The sequence below is a fragment of the Arvicanthis niloticus genome, chromosome 6 (genome assembly GCF_011762505.2).
Source record: "Arvicanthis niloticus isolate mArvNil1 chromosome 6, mArvNil1.pat.X, whole genome shotgun sequence".
Taxonomy (NCBI): Eukaryota; Metazoa; Chordata; class Mammalia; order Rodentia; family Muridae; genus Arvicanthis; species Arvicanthis niloticus.
In genome coordinates, this window is record NC_047663.1 from 54,496,371 (window position 1) to 54,517,706 (window position 21,336).

At 42.6% G+C, this 21,336-nt stretch overlaps 1 protein-coding gene across 1 annotated transcript in view; it reads right to left on the minus strand.

Annotated features, from left to right (window-relative positions):
- Positions 1 to 294: 294 nt before the first annotated feature.
- Positions 295 to 21,336, minus strand: part of Myh8 (myosin heavy chain 8) — a 29,958-nt gene continuing 8,916 nt past the window's right edge. Inside the window, exons 13-39 of the mRNA XM_034504817.2 lie at positions 21,130 to 21,279; positions 19,449 to 19,619; positions 17,996 to 18,305; positions 17,822 to 17,889; positions 16,395 to 16,482; positions 16,194 to 16,311; positions 15,902 to 16,025; positions 15,668 to 15,804; positions 14,037 to 14,292; positions 11,753 to 11,995; positions 11,465 to 11,641; positions 11,241 to 11,386; positions 11,069 to 11,159; positions 10,405 to 10,794; positions 9,789 to 9,915; positions 9,344 to 9,462; positions 9,035 to 9,231; positions 7,728 to 7,911; positions 7,478 to 7,643; positions 7,257 to 7,381; positions 5,381 to 5,689; positions 4,509 to 4,712; positions 3,239 to 3,364; positions 2,981 to 3,151; positions 2,711 to 2,815; positions 1,959 to 2,054; positions 295 to 582 (exon numbers count right to left, since the gene is read on the minus strand). Coding sequence (XP_034360708.1) covers positions 433 to 582; positions 1,959 to 2,054; positions 2,711 to 2,815; positions 2,981 to 3,151; positions 3,239 to 3,364; positions 4,509 to 4,712; positions 5,381 to 5,689; positions 7,257 to 7,381; positions 7,478 to 7,643; positions 7,728 to 7,911; positions 9,035 to 9,231; positions 9,344 to 9,462; positions 9,789 to 9,915; positions 10,405 to 10,794; positions 11,069 to 11,159; positions 11,241 to 11,386; positions 11,465 to 11,641; positions 11,753 to 11,995; positions 14,037 to 14,292; positions 15,668 to 15,804; positions 15,902 to 16,025; positions 16,194 to 16,311; positions 16,395 to 16,482; positions 17,822 to 17,889; positions 17,996 to 18,305; positions 19,449 to 19,619; positions 21,130 to 21,279 — 4,548 coding nt within the window. The 3' untranslated portion in view covers positions 295 to 432. The remainder of the gene's footprint in view (positions 583 to 1,958; positions 2,055 to 2,710; positions 2,816 to 2,980; positions 3,152 to 3,238; positions 3,365 to 4,508; positions 4,713 to 5,380; positions 5,690 to 7,256; positions 7,382 to 7,477; positions 7,644 to 7,727; positions 7,912 to 9,034; positions 9,232 to 9,343; positions 9,463 to 9,788; positions 9,916 to 10,404; positions 10,795 to 11,068; positions 11,160 to 11,240; positions 11,387 to 11,464; positions 11,642 to 11,752; positions 11,996 to 14,036; positions 14,293 to 15,667; positions 15,805 to 15,901; positions 16,026 to 16,193; positions 16,312 to 16,394; positions 16,483 to 17,821; positions 17,890 to 17,995; positions 18,306 to 19,448; positions 19,620 to 21,129; positions 21,280 to 21,336) is intronic.

The window sequence follows — 21,336 nt, forward strand, 5'->3', positions numbered from 1 at the left end:
TAAGAAAGTAGATAGAGTAAGCCTCGGAGAACAAGCAGTTTTCCTCCATGGTCTCTGCTTCAGTTCCTGCATCCTTACCTTGAGCTCCTACCCTGGCTTCTCTCACTGGTGAACTGTAAACTGTAAGCCAGACAAACCCTTCCCTCGCCTATGTTGTCAGTGTGTTATTACGGTGACAGGAAGTGAGCTAAGATAACACTATATAGCCATATATGACAATTTTTAAAAAAGTTAGACAAGAACTGGCTTTGCCAGCCAACAATCTTGCAAATAAAACAGGGAGCCTGGTTTAATTTATCAATGCCTTGTAGTTTTTATTCAGTCAACAGTAGGAGAAAAGTAAACACAAAGAGGCAAGCGACCCAGCAAGCGACCCAAAGCAGCACATTCTGTGCTTTCCTTCAGCCACTTGGCAGCCTCCGCAAGATGCGTTTACTCTGCACTGATTTTGGTGTGAACCTCCCGGCTCTTCACCCGCAGTTTGTTGACCTGGGACTCAGCAATGTCTGCCCGCTCCTCGGCTTCCTCCAGCTCGTGCTGCAGCTTGCGGAACTTGGCAAGGTTGGCATTGGATTGTTCCTCCTGAGAACAGATAAGTGTTCTGGCAGTTAGATGCCGTGGGCCTCCCTCTGTTTGTTACCAGGTCAGATTACTCTGCAATTGTATTTTCTTCTCATGTCTGACCTCCAAGCTCAACCCAATCTGTAACTCTAGTGACAATTTTGACTTGAAGGAAGGAAAGAAGAAATTATTTTTGAATGGAAGAGAGCAGCCTTTTGTCAAACCTTCTTACCACCTTCCCTGCTTTTTCCAAGATTCATTTTATGACTGTAGGTGTTTAGCCTGCATATACATACGTACATACATACATACATACACACACACACACACACACACACATATATGTATAAATGTATATGTTTATGCAACATATTCAGGCAGTGCTAAAGGAGGCCAGAGCTAGATCTTGGAGTTCCTCCAAGCAGAGACTACTTTCCCCTAGCAATGTGGTTACAGATGGTTGTGAGCCATCACGTGGTTGCTGGGAATTGAACCTGCACTCTCCAGAAGAGCAGCCAGTGCTTTTGACCACTGAGTCATCTCCCCTTCGCCTTGCTTACTTTTTTGATGTGTCTCTTGGGTGGAGAGGAAGAAGAGGTCCAGGTGCCCCCAGAGACCTCAGTAAGCAAATGTTTCCACTGAAATGGCTTGGAAATGCCACTAACTGTTGTTTCCCTCTGTGATTTAAGACTAATACAGAGAAGGGGGGAGTGGGACTGAGACAAACGCTGCCTGTTTTGTGCTCTGTTACCATTCGTGCCTTTCTTCCTATCACGTATAGCTACAAGAATGGGGGTGGGCACAGCGGGGGGAAAGGAGAGCTGGAGAACTTTCCAGCATCATTTCTCTGTTGCTCAGTCCTGCAGAACACAGGGCCTCACACCACTAGCTGTGCCTCCAGTATCCTTGCATGTTCTGGTGCAGCAACCCATCCAGGGTTACCTGCATCAGCCTTACCTGCAGGCTGAGTCAGCAAGTCAGTTGAGGCAGGAGGGCAACCAATATTTGACTTTTAGAAACACATGATTTGTGAACGTTGAAGGACATGAATTGTTCATCCTGGCATTAATGTTTCTGTTGTGTGTTTGTTGCTATCAATCAAAGCCAGATATTTGGAGCTTTCTTTTTACCTGGTCCTTCCTGCCTAATGATTATTTAAATATCTCCTCCTGAGCCCTATTCAGAGATTAGCATGGGGTGTACACTTACATTTGTAAGATCACAACCCTTGTAAAATACATGAGTGGTAGATTCTTACTGTGTGTCCTTCCTCACCTCCGTACATGGCTTAAAAAAAAAAAAAAACAAAAAAAAAAAAAAAAAAAAAACAGAAAAAAAAAGCCCCACATTTTCTCTCTCAATAGAGTTCGTCTTTCTACAAAACCTCAGATACTCACAGCCTCCTCAGCTTGTCTCTTGTAGGATTTCACCTTTGCCTGTAATTTGTCCACCAGGTCCTGCAGCCTCAGCACGTTCTTGCGATCCTCCTCAGTCTGAAAGTTTGATTTTAAAAAAGATATGCATTCAATCCAAAGAAATGTATTTACCCCTGGTACTAAAATAAGTCACTGGTGTGCCAGAAAGGGGACCTTAGGGTAAACTTGACCAGCCCATGCTATGAATGGTGGTCTTGCTTGTTAAACTTGACCAAGCCGTGCTATGAGTGGTGGTCTTGCTTGTTAAGTGTACATTATGCTCACCTTCTGCATTTAAAGAATTCTATGCACTTCTCTAGTTCTTACCGTCCTGTTCTGGGAGAGGTCACACTAAGACCAACTTCTAGCTTCTTTTTCTTTAATGCCTATATTCATTTCTCTCTAATGCTGCCTTCCTTTTCTTCCTTTCTTCCCTTTCTCTTCTCTTTCTGTTTCCTCCTTCTTTCTGCCTTTCTTCCCACTTGTGGGAATCAAGCCCATGTGGAATATGAGCTGCGTGCCCACTGACCTGCATGCCCCGTTCTGAGCTGTTTTGTAAAGGCTTCCCTAGTCATCCTAACTTGGTTTATGCCTGGGATCAGCAACTCTGTCTTTTATCCTTTACATACATGGAGTTAATGTGCACTTCTGCAAGTGCCACCTACACAGTCATGGGGGTTTTTCTTTCCCTTTGAGCAAGATAGCTGTACATTCTAGAAAGCCATTCCTCTTACCTGGTAGGTAAGCTCCTTTACTCGTCTTTCATGCTTTCTTAACCCTTTCACGGCCTCAGCGTTCCGTTTCTGTTCATTTTCAACTTCTCCTTCAAGTTCACGTACCTATAACCAAGAAAGAAAGATGTATCTCAAGTGTTGAGCCTGCGGGGTTAGCCTGGGGAGTTAGCCTAGGGTCAACTACAGGTATGAGCAGGGTGTTCCTGATCCCACAACAAGAAGCATGTGTTGCCCCTTGCCCTTCCAAGATTTAGGATTGCAGACACCCACCCTGGCCTCCAGTTTCTGGATCTGCTTCTTGCCACCCTTCAGTGCCAGCTGCTCAGCCTCATCCAGACGGTGCTGCAGGTCCTTCACCGTCTGCTCCAGGTTCTTCTTCATCCGCTCCAGGTGGGCGCTGGTGTCCTGTTCCTTCTTCAGCTCCTCTGCCATCATGGCGGCCTGAGAGGCAAATAAATCAAGAAAATGATGAGCCTTGGTGGTGGCAAGCAGCCCAGGTGTGGGGAGGACAGTGTGCATGGTGCTCACATCAGTGATGGCCTTCTTAGCCTTCTCTTCTGCATTGCGGGACTCTTGAATCACTTCCTCGACTTCACCTTGCAGCTGGGAAACATCGTTTTCCAACTTCTTTTTGGTGTTGATGAGGCTTGTGTTCTGTTTAAAAAAAAAATGGTGGAAGTTTATAACGTTTTCAGGTTTCCCACTTGGGGTTTATGACTGTTCTATTTTAGTCTAACCCCAGAATTTACTAATGTGAAGTATTCTATTTGGCATAAATTTGCAGTTATTTCCATGGTTGGAACCTCCTTCTTCACACTCACTCCTTCACTGCCTCTCTGACTTACATATGAGAACCTCTGACATTTTAAGAGTGCCTGTATTGTCAGGGGATGAGGTTGCATGCTTGTAATCCCAGCAGTCCAGAGGCTAAGGCAGGTGGATCATGAATTTGGGACTGTCCTGTGTTACATGGGAAGATCCTATCTCGAGACAACAATGAATGCCCATTATTGGTTGTCATTTGCCAGTCATAGTTCTTTTCTTGTGTTTTATTTATAGTGTTCTCTGCTTAAAAGGTTGAGTATAATAGGGTTTTTGTGTTTTTTTTTTTAATGTGTGTGAGAGTACATGCATGACACAGGAAGTCTCTCAAAAGAACTATGTGCATGTACACAGCAGTGTAGGGAGAGAGGAAGGCGTGTCCAGTGTGTGTGTGTGTGTGTGTGTGTGTGTGTGTGTGTGTGTATTTGCGGGGGTGGGGGGAGGAGGCGGGATTCTGAATTTGTATTAGGAAAACATTTTCTTAAAATTTTAACACAGTTTTCTTGCAGGGAAGGAAAACTCCCTTGGCGTGTACTGGAAATGCTGGCGTGTGGTTATTTTGGTGTCATGGAGAACTTAGGAAGGACTGCTATGACATTTAATGCCTAGGCAAAAAGGGATGGTGCTGAGTGCTCTGTGAGGCACCAGAACAGTGACCGTGGTGCATCAATTGAACTCTGATGTGCTCCTGGTAAGTGCTGCATGAAATGTGTTTCAGTTTGAAGTCAAAGGCTTGCTTACCTGGGGTTATTCTTTATGGTTCTATTAACCCCAGAAGCCTACCTTTACCTTATATCTAAATCTAAAAAGCCCTCTTGGTAGAAAATCTAGAAAAGACAAATAGGAATGCACATTAAGGTGACCCAGAGCCCTCTCATAGCTACAATGGTGGTTGAGATATAGCTCCATCCTTGGTTACATGTACACGACTACACTCTAGATTCTTCACTTAACAGTGCACCAGCATCTGGCTCACCTGGGTGTGGAGGAGCTGCACGCGCTCACTGGCATCCAGCAGCTCCTGCTCTGCAATCTTCCTGCTCCTCTCAGTCTGCTCCAGTGTGGCCCTCAGCTCCTCAATCTCAGCCTGCAGCAGGTTGGCTCTGCGCTCCACGATCGCCAGCTGCTCCTTCAGGTCCTCTTGGCCCCGGAGAGCATCATCCAGGTGCAACTGGGTGTCCTATCAGTTAAAAAAAAATATTTTTTGACTATTCTGAAGGGAATCTGAGCACCTAGGAGATGAGCTAGAGGAGGGCATTGGTGTTAGGAACAGGAGATGACTTGCACAGACAAGTTTATATGAGTTTAAGAATGATGGTGGCATTTGTTTAGAGGGAGAGAAAACTGTCAAAGGACAGAGTCTTGTTCTGTCTCTGCCTTTAACTTATTATCTGTCACATGCCCATCACTATCCTTTATCAATTATAGAGCATTTTCTACATAGCTCATTTGATCCTCACAGCATCCATGAGGTGGGAAACTTATTTTTATTATATAGAAGATGTAATAGGTCCGAGAAGTTAAATAACTTCCTTAACGTCAAAGTGACAAAGCCAAGATTCAACCTCAGGCCTGTTCTGTGTAAAGTCTGTGTGTTCTTGATCTTGTCATTTCTTATCTTTCAGCTTTCTGCTTGATCTTCTACATATGATGTTTGTAGACTGACATGCTTTAAGCACATTGTGAGCCACAATAAACACTTTCTCCTTTAAGTTGCTTTTTCCTAGGGTATTTTTTTTATCACAACAGTGGTTAAAAGTAGCTAAAAACAGATGGCTTAAGAAGTAATTGTGAGAACAGTAGGCAGGTATGTTCTGTAACCCATCTAAGAGGTGAATGCATGTCTACCTTGAGGATGCCCTGTGTGTTCCTGTAGTTTCTCAGGCTCTCGGCAGCCAAGCGGTTGGCATGGTTCAGCTGGATTTCCATCTCGTTGAGGTCTCCTTCCATTTTCTTCTTGACTCTCAGAGCATCGTTTCTGCTCCTGATCTCAGCATCCAGCGTGCTCTGCATGGTCTCAACGACTCTAATGTGGTTTCTCTTCAGCTGGTCAATCTCCTCATCCTTCTCAGCAATCTTCCTGTCAATCTCAGACTTGACTTGGTTCAGCTCCAGCTGGATGCGCAGGATCTTTCCCTCCTCATGTTCCAGAGATGCCTTAAGGAAACAGTGATCAGTCAGCATTGAGCAGAAGAGAACTCAAGTGGTTGAAGTCTACTCTGAGTTTGTGAGACAAACTCTTATTGCCGTCATCGTGTTGAACTTTAAAGTTAATATAGTTGTTCCAAGAACCTATGTGGTGAATCACTTTTTTGTTTGTTTATCCAGTTACAAATTATATAGGACAGTTCTGCAGTAAAGGTACTGTGCACTATCTAAAGATTCATGACATACGAACAGAATTATCTGATTAATTTTACATGTAGTGTAAGCATATTACATATATACATGTACAATGCTTCATAAACTGCAGTTGTCATCATGTATGAATATTAATCTGGCATAGAAACTATTAGTTTTAAAATAGTTTTTCCCCAATTATGTAATGTGTACAATGTGGAGACAGTGTATAAAAACAAAGCTTCCCATTGCCCCTCACAGAGAGACAACTATTTTAATGTGGTACAATATTTTCTACTGTTTTTAAGGCAGAGTGTCTTGCTTTGTGTCTCAGGGTGGATGACCTTGTGCTCATTCATGGTCTTTCCATTTCCCTATTTCTATTTTTCTATTTATTTTTATCTAATCAAAGTTTTATATGCAAATACATGTCTTGCTTTTTAAAAGCAAACATTTGTGTCTATCATAAATCTTTCTCCATATCATAAATCTTATTTTTTGGTCATTTTTCACTTCTTTATTTAATAAATAATTTAGACAGACAGACAGACAGAACACAAAAGTCAGAGAATCTGTGGGAGTTGCTTTTTTCCTTCTGCCTTGTGGGTTCTGAAGATTGGATAGAGGGCACAAGGAGAGGTGGAAAGTGCCTTAAACTACTGAGCCATTTTTCTTCTGGGCTTCTTTCGGTCTTTTAAGGTGTGATTTTGCTATAAAGCTCTGGCTGACCTGAATCTTACTATATAGATCAATCTGGCCTCAAATTTGGACTAATCCTCCTGCCTCTAATCCTCCCCCAAGTGCTAGGATTTTGTGTATGTGTAACTTCTCCTGGCCTGTAACCATACTTAATTGTTATTTCAAATGCTACTGTTCTAGTTTGCTTCCTTTTTGTTGGACATATTTGTCTTAAAGTTTTACCTCTTAAGATTATTTTTCTTGTGGTAAATCCTAAGAAACTGAATGGATGGGTTCATTTGCATCTTTCTTAAACTTAATTTTATTTATGTACAAACGTGTTTGTGTGGGTTATGTCATGTCTCTGCAGGAGCTCTTGGAGGCCCAAAGAAGGTATAAGATCCTTGGGAGCTAGAGTTACAGGTGGTTGTGAGCCACCAGATGTGTGTACTGGAAACTGCACTCAGGTCCTCCTGAAGAGCAATACATGTTCTTAACATATGAGACATCTCTCCAGACCCAGTACTGACATTACGAAGGCTTTTGATGGGATCACCTAATTGCCCGGTACACAAAGATCCCAAATTTAAATTTAAATCTGCTGCATAATAATGTATTCAATTCATGAAACCATTACTCAGCTCGGTACTTTTGCTAATGTTTGTCTGCTATTCTCCCCCCCCCCCCCCAGCCTAGCAGCCTGTACCTCTGCTTCCTCCAAGGCAGCCTGGATCTCACACTTCTCTTGTTCCACTTGCTTTTTTATTTTCTCCAGCTCATGGATATGCTTCCCTCCCTCTGCGATCTGCTCAGTCAGGTCAGAAATCTCCTCTGTGGAAGAACAGATGAAAGGAAGCGATTGAAATGATGGCAAGATGGGAGCATCCAGCCAGAACTGAACAGGGTCAGGAGGGTCCCCTGACTCACGCTGCAGGTTCTTGTTCTCTCTCTTCAGCGTCTCCAGGTGATCCAGAGACTCCTCGTAGGCGTTCTTCACCTTGAACAGCTCCGTGCTGAGAGTGCGGGACTCCTTCTGGCAGGACTCAAGCTCAGCCTGAGTCTCCTCATACTTCTGTCTCCATTCTGATAGAACCTGAAAAGGCCATAGAGTGTTAGGTGGGACAAGCAGGAGAAAAACCTAATGGAGTTTTTATAAAGTTCAAGCAGGCTAGACCACCTTGTCGAAGTTTCTCTGCTTCTTGTCCAGGGCGGCGCAGGCCGCATTGGTCCTCTCCACGTCCAGCATGAGGTCCTCCACCTCGTTCTGCAGCCGCTGCTTCGTCTTCTCCAGGGAAGCACACTTGGCGTTGACGGCTTCTACGTGTTCCTCCGCTGCCTGCAGACGCTGAGCCAGCTTCTTCCTGAGAAGTTAGCCAGCCTCTCAAGACCCAGTCAAAGCCAGGAACAAAACAATAACTAATCCCTCTCACCCTCCTGCCCTAGGCTGGTGAGCCCATCTGCCTCTCAGCAGTGATCATGATCACCATACTCTATTTTAGACTGACAAATTGGGATGTTCCAAAATGGCAGACAGTTGGGCTTAGTGAAGTCCTTTTGGTGTTACTGACACAGCCTGGTGTCAGTGCTAGGTGCCTTAATATATCAATGGCTCTGGACTTACAGAACTTCTGTTTAGGAATGACTGTGAAAATAATCAGCTAGGACAACATTGTTGATTAGTTTATATATCCCTTCTTAGGCCCATGTTTGTTATCTCAGACTTTTCTGATTCTTTTTATGAACCCCACCCCACCCAGAGAGAATAGCTAATTTGTTTCAATCGTGTATGCTTGGATAGTCTAACTAGAGAACACAATTGTCAGATAAATCCGGACGATTCATGCAGAAGCAAAGGCATGTTTAATTTTCATTTGAGTGTTCTACATTCTTGCTTCATGCTCATCAGTGTGCCAAGGCCATGTCCTTAGGACACAAATAACCCCTTTAAACGTGACACCCAGGAAGGTGTATTTGCATGTGCCCTCTGTCTACTAAGACTAAAGCTTTATCTTATTTACACCAATCCTAGACATTTTGTATAGTATAGGGAACCCAATTGTGATTTTTAAGAGGGATGTTTGGTCTACTCAGAGCTTAAGAAGATAAACTCTGTAATCAGAACCTCGAGTTCCAACACAGGCTGTTCCTCTAAATAAGTCTATGCCCTCAGGTTAGGTTAACCTCTTTCATCTATAAAAGGAAAAAAAAAACAAAAAAAAAATAGTGACGTAATACTGCTATGATGCTAAGTGAGCCGATGGATGGATGAGTAACACTTGACACAGGTACACAGAGGGCAAAACGCGCCTTCCCTTCAGCCCCTGAATCGACAACTATGTGGTTAAAAGAAACTGCACTCAATAAATGTCAGCTACTGATATTTTCGTGTCACTATCAGCAAGACCCCCATGGCTTCTTGTGGGACTTGCTGCATTAGGGAGCACGGAGACCATATCTTTGTTTTCTAAAGTTCACATCCCATACTTGGCCTCCTCCAGCTCCTCCGTGCGCTGGATGGCATCCGTCTCATATTTGGTCCTCCACTGGGCCACCTCGCTGTTGGCCTTGGACATGGCCCTCTGCAGCTCAGCCTTGGCTTCCTGCTCCTCCTCGTACTGTTCCCGAAGCAGATCACAGTCATGGCGGGAGGACTGCAGGGCGTGGGCCAGTGCATTCTTGGCCTGCAGAAATGATAGTCAAGTGATTTCAATTCGTATATCCTGTAACACTTAACTCACCTAGCTATAACTGGGCATTCTCAGGTTTGGTGTTACGATCTCTGGTAAAACTCACCTTGGTTTCTTCCTCAAGCTGACGCTTCAGCTCTTCAATCTGCTGGGTAGATGCCTGCTTGCTCCTTGACAACTGAGAGACTAAAGCATCTTTCTCATCCAACTGTCGGGAGTACTCACCTAAGAACAGCAGAAGCGGGAGAACTCAGGGTTTAACAATAAACTGTGTGCACGTGTGTTTATTTTTATTCATTTCTAAACATTCTTATAGAAGTGGACATTAACAAAAAAAATAAAAATAAAAGTCAGAACTGTAGGGTGGCAAGCAGGAGTGCCTCAGGAATATAACAAATTTGCCTATTTATTTTTGCTTTCCTGTACCTTTGTGGCCTGCCTCGAAAAGTTCTGATAGTTTGTTTATTTGCCTCTTAAATGAGAGTATTACTGCATAGTAAGAACCCCTTTGTATAGTGCAGGGTGTGGGGAGCCAGGGAAGGAGTCTCTACCTGCTTCTGTCTGCAGGCGTGCTCTCTGCGCTGTCAGCTCATTGATCAGCCTCTGCTGCTCCTCCTCCTTGCTCTTCAGCTCGCTCACCTGGTCCTCCAGGGTGCGGCACATCTTCTCAAGGTTTCCCTAAGGATCACATGGCAAGGGAGAATCAAACACTAAATATGAATATAGGCAGAAAAGAAAGAAAGAAAAAGAAAAGAGAAGAAATGAAGGAAAAGAAAGAAGAGAAAAAAGAAAAATGTAACCTCCAAATTTTAAAGTAATTAGGATGTTTTAATATTAAAAGAATGAGATATATATTTTAAATACGTGAGGTATGAGTACAAAGTTGGTGTTTGGCATATGCCAGAATTTAACATACATGTTATAGTCATTACTGGAAAAAAGCCACAGATCCCAAAGGTGTTGACACTCACTTAAGTGGATTTTGAAGTCATACTAGTGGGTTACTTTAAAATTTTTAGAAAATTTAGAAAATGAAATTATGGGAATATATTACGACAGGAAATATTTGAATAATGCTATAAAATGCCTACAACCCATGTTTGATACCAAGAACAATGGATGCTGTTTTTCTGGCTCAGTGCCATCTCTAGACGCAGTGTTTGGTACCTTGGCTTTGGCGATGGCCTCTGCATTACTGCTAAGGTCGTCGATCTCCATCTTCAGCTCGCTCTTCTCCTTCTCCAGCTTCTGCTTAACCCGCTGCAGGTTGTCAATCTGCTCCCCGAGCTCAGCCATACTGTCGGCATGCTTCTTCCGCAGTGTGGCTGACGTGGCTTCATGCTGCAGGGTGGCCTCCTCCAGGTCTCTGCGAAGTTTCTGGAACTCAGCCTCTCTCTTCTTGTTCATCTCGATCTGGGCTGAAGTGGCCCCGCCGGCTTCTTCCAGCCTCTCACTGATTTCCTCCAGTTCCCGGGAGAGGTCAGAGCGCTGCTTCTCTGCTTTGGCCCTGGAGGCCCGCTCTGCCTCGATTTCCTCCTCCAGTTCCTCGATGCGGGCCTGGAAATCAAACATGTGCATTAACACATCTCAATTTTAGTATTATTTTGGTGTGTAGAAAAAAAGAAAGGCAAGGGGTTAGTAGCCCATGCCTTCTATCACAGAACTCAGGATGCTGAGACAGGAGGAACATGTGAGGTTAACCTGGGCTACACAGTGTAGCTCTGCTACAAAACACCAAAATGAATGAATGAATGAACAAATGAAAGAAAGAAAGAAAGAAAGAAAGAAAGAAAGAAAGAAAGAAAGAAGAGAAAAATGTGAGAGGATTCACCTGCAATTCTTTGATCTTCTTCTGCAGCTGAATTTCCACAGCTTGTTCATCTTCAATCTTGCTTATCAGATTGCTGATTTCAAACTCCTTCCTTTAGATGGAATAGCAGACACATTAATATGCAAATTATTTGAAAGATGGCATCATATAGAATTCTTTCTGGAGCCCTTACTTTTTGAGTTTCTCATCGAGCTGCTGTTTATCATTCTCTATGTCCATTGTGGACTCTTGGGCCAGTTTCAGGTCCCCCTCCAGTTTCCTCTTGGCTCTTTCTAAGTCCATCCTCAGCTTCTTTTCCTGTTCCAGTGATCCTTCAAGCTGGTGGGGAAGAGAAACCTGTTAAAATCAAAATACACTTAAAGAAATATGTCAGAAGGGTATTCGAAACCTGCTCACATCATCCACTTGCTGTTCAAGCTTGGTTTTGGCTTTGGTCAGGGTGTTGACTTTGTCCTCCTCTGCCTGCAGGTCATCCAGGGTCTGCTGGTGGGCCTCCTGGAGGGCCTTCTTCTCCTTGGTCAGCTTGGCGATGGTTTCATCCAGGCCTGCCATCTCCTCTGTGAGGTTTTTCACCTTAGGAAGAAAACATGCTTTGCATTAAGTGTTAGTTCTTAATAGTTTTGGTTTTATGCTTTACTTCTTAATTAAAATGAGTCCTAAGCTTCCCATGTATACACGTCAAACCTTGTTCTCCGTGGCGTGCTTCTCCTTCTCGACCTTGGCCAGTGTCAGCTCAAGGTCATCGATGTCCTTCTTCAGCTCTGAGCACTCGTCCTCCAGCTTCCTCTTCTTGGCCGTGAGCTCGGCGTTGATCTCCTCCTCGTCCTCGGCTCTCTCAGTCACCTCTTTGATTTTGGCCTCCAGTTGGATTTTGTTTTTGATCAATTGTTCACACCTTTCCTCAGCATCGGCCAAGCTGTCTGCTTCCTGTGGATTCATTAAGACACATAGACAGTCTGTTACTTGTTTTGAAACTTGCTTTTTGAGGGGGCAAATTATCTAGTGTTCATCTGAATTCTGTTTGAATTTTTCAACATGAACGTAAGTTCACATTGAATTGAGTATTAGATCTGACTTAGAGACATGCAACTAATTCGAAAACGAGGCTAGATGTTTAGACGCAAAAGAATCTACACATGATTGGGCTGGAGAAGGGGGTGACTGTAGAACTGTGTGTAGAAAAAAGAAAGATTTGCACCCAGGGCAGTAAGAAGCCTGGATTCTTGTCTCCAAAGAGCCCTAGGTGTTGCTAGGGCAAGTTCTTCCCCCTCCCCCAATTCTCAGTTTTTCATATGTAAATAAGGAGGTTGTAATAATTTCTGAGCATTATTTAATTGCTATAGTCAAAGATGTTGATTTAGTGACATTGCTTAGTTTTGATTTCAATCATTTTATCAATACTGGTTGTCAAATAGGATTTTTTTTTTAAAAAGAAAAGTACGAAGTAAATGAAATAGATTCCCATACAGCATTTTTAATTCATTCAAACGTTTATGATGGCCCCAGCACTATAATTGCTTAAGGTTTCCACTTCTATTTAAAGAATTGCTTATTATCCTCAAAATGAATTTTAGAATAAGAACAAGCAACTCTGAGAAATTATGTAGCTACCTAAAAATTTTATAAGTAACTAATTAAAGGACTCAAAAATTCAGCCACTCACTTACTAGATGGCTCTGCCCTGGGGATTCCTTTAGCTTCTCAGTGTTTGTTTTATCTTAAATGTTTAAATTGGATATGGCTGAGGACTTCTCAGGTACTTGTTCTTATCTTTAGTAGAGAGACATTAGGTGCATACTTACTATCATCGACCATGAGAAGAGACAGAGGGGATCCAGTCTCAAGCATTTGGAAAACCATCCTTCCCACAATTTCTTCCTACCACTGTTGGGCTTGTTGACCCAGGTAATGGACAGTTATGCCTGACTAAAGTGCTCTTGCTGGATTTACTCCCCTCTTTGACTACAGCCTCTTCCTGGACTCAGAAGGGTGTCCTTAAGAAGTTCATTCATGCAGATGGAAGAGTTGGGGAGGGTGCCACACATTGCCTTCCAGAGTTAGGCTCAGCTCATGTAAATGCATCATGTATACTCATTGAGTTAAATCTCAAGGGATGAGGAAAAGAGGGATAGTTAGTCTAACTTTTTTTTAAAGACAGGGTCTCTCTACATAGCCTTGTCTGTCTTGGAACTCACTATGTAGACCCTCTGACATTATACTCACAGAGATCTGCGTGCCTCTGAGTACTGATTAGCTTGTCTTATAAGACAGTCTTAAGCATTCAGATTTTCTAAATAGAGCCATTCTTGTAGATTTTATTGTTATTTATTTATTTATTTATTTATTTTTATTTGTTGTTGTTTTGTTTTCTTGTGTTTTGCTGAGAACTAAACCCAGAATTTTTAGCAGATGGGAAAGTGCTGTACCAGTGGGCTGTACCTCTAGCACCACCACTGCCCCCCCTTTTTTTTTTACTTTTTATTTTGAGACAAAAATCTCACTCCATTCCTAAGGCTGAAATTGGCTTTGGACTTGTTTTACAGCCCAATTGGACCCATGAGATTCTCCTGGCATAACTTTTAAAATTGTCGGCATTAAAGGCCCTGTACTAATAGATTTAGCTCAGAAATATATATATATATATATATATATATATATATATATATATATATATATGCTGGAACAATGCAACCAAGTCAGATATGTAAAATATTTGAGTAAGTACTGGGAATTTAACTTTAAACTACTTGCTTCAAAGTTGTGGATCCTCCCTTTTTCTCTGTGTAATGTAGAAGTAATTGTAGCTCTCCTCCTCAACACACTATTGAAAGGAAATTAAACTACTAACAAAATAAACCCACCCCCTCAAAAGATTTTTTTCCCCTCAAGAAAAGTCCCATGTTGTAAGTGACAGTCTCTGAAAGTCCAGGACGCACCCCCTATGACATGGTCACAACAGAGCACTCACAGATTGAACCTGGAGTTGCAAGTCATTTTTCTCTTTGAGAAGAGTGACCATTTTTTCCTCCAGCTCCTTCCTCTTTGCCTCCGACTTGGCAAGCTCATCCTTGGTTTTCTGGAACTCCTCCTTCATGGTGGCCATCTCCTTCTCGGTCTCCGCACTCTTCAGCAGGGGCTTGATCTTGAAGAAGAGTTTCATCCAGGGCCAGTGCTTGACGTTCATGAAGGCTCGGACATTGTACTGGATGCAGAAGATGGATTCTCTGGAATGTGGGGGAAGATGGTGTCATCATTCCACCGGCGGCAGTATGATTGACATTTATGGTAGACAACATAGTTTTTCTGTACTGACACACGTTCATCCTGACAATCAGAATTAGAGCCTCTTGTCCTCAGTATTGCTACTCTGCTAATATGGATGCTAGTCACATGGTGTTCCTGCCAAGCTGGCAAGGATGGGCTGAGTGTGGAGGGCACAGACTATACCATCTGAGTGACCCCTGCCATAGAAAAAGCAGACACATATGGCAGGAATGTCTGGGAGAACATGACTGACATTGTAATCAGATTGTGCCATTCCTTCTGCCGCCACACAACAGTGAGCTTCGATGTGAGGAACCATAGGCTGAAGGATTCACCTCACCTCAACCCAGCTACTCTTTCCTTCAAACCATTCCTGTTTTGATCACCACTGAATTAGCCACTCTTTTCTTGTTGGTGCCTCCGGGCAATATACTGGCTTTTCTAAATTCTCTGAGTGACTTAGTCTTATCAGTGCAATAAGTTCATTAACATTTGGAGATGTTTTTAGCAGCAAGTAAGCTCCAAAGTTGTTTTATTTAAATAAAAAAAAAATCAAAATGGTAAGATTGGTACCTTTCTGCAAATGATTGCAATGGGCTGGCAATGTTTGGGTGGCTTATGCAATATGTAGGCATCTTTAAGTTTATTGCCAGTCAGGTTTTATTTCTATTGGTTCGGTTGCTAGGAAATCTAACTCTGAGAAGGCAGATATCATGACATAAGCTATGATACAGACAGATGGAAAAAAAAACCCCTAAACTCTTATTATGCCAACCTTAAAAAATTCCAGATGAACAAAATTAGTAAAATGTATGCGGGGCTAGAGCAATGTATAAAAATGTTGTGTAGATAAGTTGGAGGATGCTAATTTGGGAAAGAAGAAAAAGGACTTGTCACTAGGTAGATTTGGGTGAGCAGACAAGGTCTGTTCAGACATGAGAATAAGTGGTAAGTGAATTGTTTAACACGGCTGGGGAAGGCTGTATGGTTAGACATGAAAGATATAGTGGGAACAGAGCCTTGACAGCCATGCAAAGCAGCCTGGATTTGATACAGAGTTTCATGGAGAGCTGGGAAAAGAGATGTGGGGTGATGAAAACTGCTTGTTGCAAAATGTTTCTGTGTATGAGATGTATGGGGGTGGGGTGGGACAGAGGTCAGGAGAGAAGTTCTGGAAAGTCTAGCTTTCAGGGTGACACTAAGGTTGATGTGTTGTAGGGGTGAAGGCTCAGGCTAATCTCAGAATCAGAAGATCAGTGAATGAGGGAAGCTGATGGACAGTCCCCAGGGTGGGGGTAGGGACCTTGTGATCCTGAGACTATACATAGCTGTTACCTTCTCAGCAGCATCTTCTGATACTCGACTCTCATTAGGTATCCCCTACAGACTGCCTGTGTTCTTGTTATAATCTGGGCCAGCTTTTCATCTCTCATTTCTTCCAGGAGACCCAGGAGACCAGCTTTGAAGAAAACCTGGAGAAACAGGGAGTCACAAGTCATCCCCACACCTGACCCAATGCAGAAATGGGTGTGGGTCTATGGGTCAGGTGTAGAGGAGTCACAACCATACCTTGGTGTGTCCAAATTTATACTGAGTGTGATCAATATCAATAGAGCCCAGAAGCTTCTCAGAGGCCTTTTTGCTGTCGATGAACTGTCCCTCTGGGATAGCACTTGCATTTAAAACCTTGTATCTGTACAGTTAAACACATAAGGAATGGTCAGAAAGACATAATCACTTGCCCAACTGCCACCAAATAGAAGTAGCTGTTTAACTCCCAGAACAAAACCTAAAGTAGAGAACTGATGATTTAATGACAAACATTCATAGCACTTAGTGCCATTCAGCAAAGAGGACTGACCTCTGTTTAAAGTCCCCATACAAGATCCTGCTGGGGAACCCCTTCCTGCAGATGCGGATGCCTTCCAGCACCCCGTTACACCTCAGCTGGTGCAGGACCAGTTCGTGCTCCATGGCACCTGAGCACAGAGAAAATTAATTAAGTCCTGGGCAGTGGATTTTCAGATTGAGTCTAGTTTGTTATTGATGCTCTGTGTCTTACCAGGAGTTTTCGTTTCATTGGGAATGATACACCGTACAAAGTGAGGGTGTGTACTTCTCAGGTTGGTCATGAGCTTATTTAAGTTTTCCTAGAGAGTGAGACAGAAGAGTCATGAGAAAGTTGTGTTTTGAGTTCCTTTTTCTTCCTTTATCTTTTTATCATTTTGGTAAGAATTTTACAGCACACTCTTAGCTACTGGACATAAGCATATGAGTCTATATCTGTAGTGCATTTTGAAGGTTTCAGTATTTAACCTGCTTAAATGGTCTTTCTGAACAAAATGCTGGGAAGAAATGCAGATAACCAAGGTGTCCTTTATAGCACCTAGGTCCGGACAGCATGGTTAGTGGCTTCCATACACAGGCAGTGTTCTCAGCCAGCATCAGAAGACGGACCACAGACTGTCTCTGCTACTAGGGACTCAGCTGACTATATGCCATCCTGTGTTTCCCTGGGCCTCATGTGAAAACAGTGCAGACGATCTCTATGGCCTCTCTTGTCTTCAGCACTGGTGATGTTCACAGTAGCTGGCAAGTTCCAGTGAAGACCGGGCTCAGCAATCATTTCAGCCTTTAGCATTCCGACAGTTTCTCATTTTGTTTTCGGAAGAGTATAAAAGTGTGAGTCAATGTAATTCTGTGTGGGTGGATCTTAGGTGCTTGAAAACATTTTCCGCCTAGAGCATATGGGGGAGTAATTGATTATGATGGAGAGTGTGTCACTCAGCCGTAAAGAACATGCTTGCAGACGTCTCACATACACTCTCAGCCACTAGGAAATCAAAACAAATAACATGAAGATCTAAGCCTGAAAATGCCTTTACAGACAAGGTTGCCAAGCAACCTTCTGTTTTGTTGGATAATGTAGATTATAGTGAGATGGGAAAAGGATAAGACCAAATTTTCTGGTTAGGTCTAAGGTCATTGGTCACACTTGCATTTTAGTTTTGAAAGCAATAAGGCATCAAAATCCTCACAAGCAGCCCTCAGACTAGACACCTTATGTGTTCCTCTCAGCAATGCTGTGGAAGAGTTATAATTGCATTATGGGAATGTTCAAGTATATAATGGAAAAGTTCCACTGTTGTATAAATAGAAGTATTATCCTTATTGTTGGTATTTATTCATTTATTCACTTGCTCGTGTGAGTGTGTGTGTGTGTGTGTGTGCGTGTGTGTGCGTGTGTGTTGTCCCCAAGAAGCTTCTAAGGGTATGTTGGCATTCATGAATTCAGCAGGTAGTCATAGTAAGGAATAAAGAAAAAAGCTCCCACCCTTACACAAGTATTGCTTTAGATCTATCCTGATGAATGAATCTTGAAAGTGATTCCTATCACTATCCCATCCCCTTCTAATTTATTCTAAATCCTATAGATATAACACATAGAAACTGGATGTATTCTTTTTCCAATTTAAATTTATACTTTACCCTGAAAAGGGCTGACACAGTTTGGAAAGAAGAGCCCTTCTTCTTAGCTCCTTTCTTTGCACCGCCATCTGAGATAAAAAGAAAATTCACCAGTAAAGTAGGTTCCCTGCCATCAGAGCAGTGTAGGAACATTCTGAGGGAATGGTTTGATTTGAATGTAGGGCACAGAAGTACCTGCTTCAGCACTGGCATATGTGGAAAAGAGGCTGGCCAGAGTTTTCATTGCTGACTTCTGGTACAGTCCCACCACAGTGTCATTCAGGGGGTCCTTGTTCTTGTCCAGCCAGCCAGTGATGTTGTAGTCCACGGTGCCCGCATAGTGAATGAGGGAGAAGTGGGCCTCGGCCTTGCCTTTGGTAGGCTTGGGCTTCTGGAAGTTGTTGGATTTTCCCAGGTGCTGGTCATACAGCTTGTTCTTGAAGGAAGTGTCTGTCGCCTTGGGGAACATGCACTCCTCTTCCAGGATGGAGAAGATACCCAGTGGCTGAATTCAGAAAAATAGACTTCTGTAACCCTCACTTTTCTCAATAGATGAAGATATAGTGGCTGTCCTTTGAATTATGTGCATCCCCAGTTAAATAAAAGCACAGAGTAAGTCGGGTTCCAAGCTCAGACAGTCCTTTTGTTATCTCTACAATGACCTTCCCATCATTCTATCTCTCATGCAATCTGTGGCATTAGATTCAACTAAAAGGATAGCTGAGCACTAATCCCATGGGGTTTATGGGTAATTTGCTAAATACTTTTTATTATCATACTTTCCCCTGTTATGTGAATTAATTTGTGGTCACAGTTTTATTTTATTTCAAAAGGATGTACTGGAACTGGGAAACTGGCTGCGCAGGTAGAAGAGCTTGCTGTGCAAGAACATACGTAAAAGCAAGGTATGGTCGCACACATACCTGTAACCCCACTGTCGTGGGGCTCACCAGCCTAGTGAGAGATGCTATCTCAAGAGAGTTAGGCAGAGTGTGATGGAGCAGGACACCTAACATCCTTCTATGGCATTCACATGTGCACAGGTGATGTATCAGCACACGTTTGAGCATGTGCATGTGTGCGTATGCAAGCACACACACATTTTTGTCTGAAAATAATATTGGCTCCATGCAGAGTAACAAAAATACAAATGACCCAGACATTACTTAAGATATTTTAGATACTTGGTCTCCTTTAGTATAGATTATTAAGTAGCACAAGTAATTTGACTTCTTGATTTCAGACACACTGGCTGTATTATCTGTGCATCCATTTTCATTTAGATCCGTTTTATTTAGAAAAATGATTATTTCTTTTTAATAACATCCTGGGCTCTAATGGAGGCAGATTAGAATGAGCAAGAGTGGTTTAGTGAAGCCAACTGTTATAGACTGAGTATTCACAACTGCCTTTAAACCAGATATGAGTCAGTGTTGGAACAAAACGGGGAGAAACCGAATGAGGCAATGCCTCCCAAACTCTTCTCACATAAAAGTGGTACAGAGGAAGTGAATGACTTCTGAATAGTGCTCTTCAATAGTGTGTTTAGCTCTCAAGCCATGGGAGGGTCAGCGATACTTTCTAGAGTCCTTTAAGACATCTGAGATTTATGCTTATAGCCAGAGCCTTCCACGAAAGTCACACAAACCTTCTCGATGAGCTCGATGCAGGCCGCCAGGTCCATCCCGAAGTCGATGAAGGTCCACTCGATGCCTTCCTTCTTGTACTCCTCCTGCTCCAGCACGAACATGTGGTGGTTGAAGAACTGTTGCAGCTTCTCGTTGGTGAAGTTGATGCACAGCTGCTCCAGGCTGTTGAACTACACAGAGCAGCAGAGATTTCCAGGGTTAAGTGGATATTTATAGGAGTAAAATCTGTTAGTGAAAATATTCTTGTGGAAAATAATCTGAATAGAGTGGTGAGGTTAAACTTAGGAATTGAAGCTAATTGTTGATTGTTCAATACTTCCAGGGAGAAGTGTCTTCCCTGTGAACTCTGGGTATTCTTTGGGTATTCAGATATTAATTACACTACAGTTTTTCTTTCCTTCCTTCCTTTTCCCCTTCCTACCCTCCTTCTTTTCTTCCCACCTCTGTCCCTTCTTTCTTCCTTCCCTCCCTCCCTCCTTCTTCTTTCATTCTTTTTCCCTTCCTATCTCTCTCCTTTCTTCCTCCTTCCCTTTCCCCTTCCTTTCTTTTTTTGTGACAGTTTCACTAAGTAACCCTGCCTATCCTTCAACTCATTATATAAACCAGGCTGACCTTGAACTCACAGAGATCTGTCTGCCTGTTTCTGCTTCTTGGGTGCTGGGAATACAGCTGTGCAGCACCACTCCTGAAAATCCACATTTTATTTTCCTGTCTGTTCTCCTATCTATCTACTATACTACGGTACTAATAAAATCTACTTCCCTCTCGCCTGTAAGAATGTAGAGACAAAAATGTATGTCAAGGTATGACTGTGGCCCTGTGCTTTATGGTTCTGATGTAAGGTAGAAAGGGAAAAGTGGGTTATTAGAAAAGCTTGTTAATAGAGGTGGTAATCTCTACTTTTTAATTCTAGAAGAGTTCATACTTTTACCTTTGCCTGTCATGTTTTTAAGGAAAGTTTGTTAAGACACTTAATTGACGTATAAAATAAAATGAAGTGGACAGTTAATTTCCCTTCTGTTGACACCAAACACCCTCACTTATCTGACCCATGAAAACAGAGATCTGGGGCAGTACAGCAGTTGAAGATTTGAGTCTTTATAGTCGCTCACTCTCTTACTTTACCCAGGGTAAAGCCGAAGTCTGACAGTGAAATAGTTTATATGAGGTAAATCTGGAAGAGGAGAGGCCAACGCCTATGGCTGGGCTCCTATCTTTGGGCTTTCTCCCCTTCATGCCCAGGTGAATGCAAGATGCCTTGTATATGTATCCAATGCTACAGATAGATCCTATCTTGGCTTTGTGTTATATGCCCATCAAATATTTAGCACTTGTTTGGTTTTCTTTGTGTATCAGTTTCTGTAGTAGTAGTAGTAGTAGTAGTAATAATAATAATAATAATAATAATAATAATAATAATAATAACATCAACTTCTTTCTCTTTCTTAGAAGTTAAATGAGGTAACATTTTGAAGTCCCTAGAATAGTATCAAAAATATACTGACTGCCCAATAAATTTATCTGTTATTGTTTTCTGTTATCTCTTGGATATTGTAAGGCTAGCCCTTGTACTAGGTTCGGTATTGGAGCAAACATGTATACAATATAAACGACTATCACTTAGGACATTGAAGTTCAAAATTGTGTTCCTCACTTCATATTATTATGAAGATAACTCACATCAAAGATCTCAAAGCCAGCGATGTCCAAGACCCCGATGAAGTACTGCCTGGGTTGCTTGGTGTCCAGCTGCTGGTTGATGCGGGTGACCATCCACAGGAACATCTTCTCATAGACAGCCTTGGCCAGGGCACCCACTGCATTATACACCTTTGCAGACATAGCAATGTTTGTTAGTGTTATTAAGCTGTTTCATGTGGGCCTTGG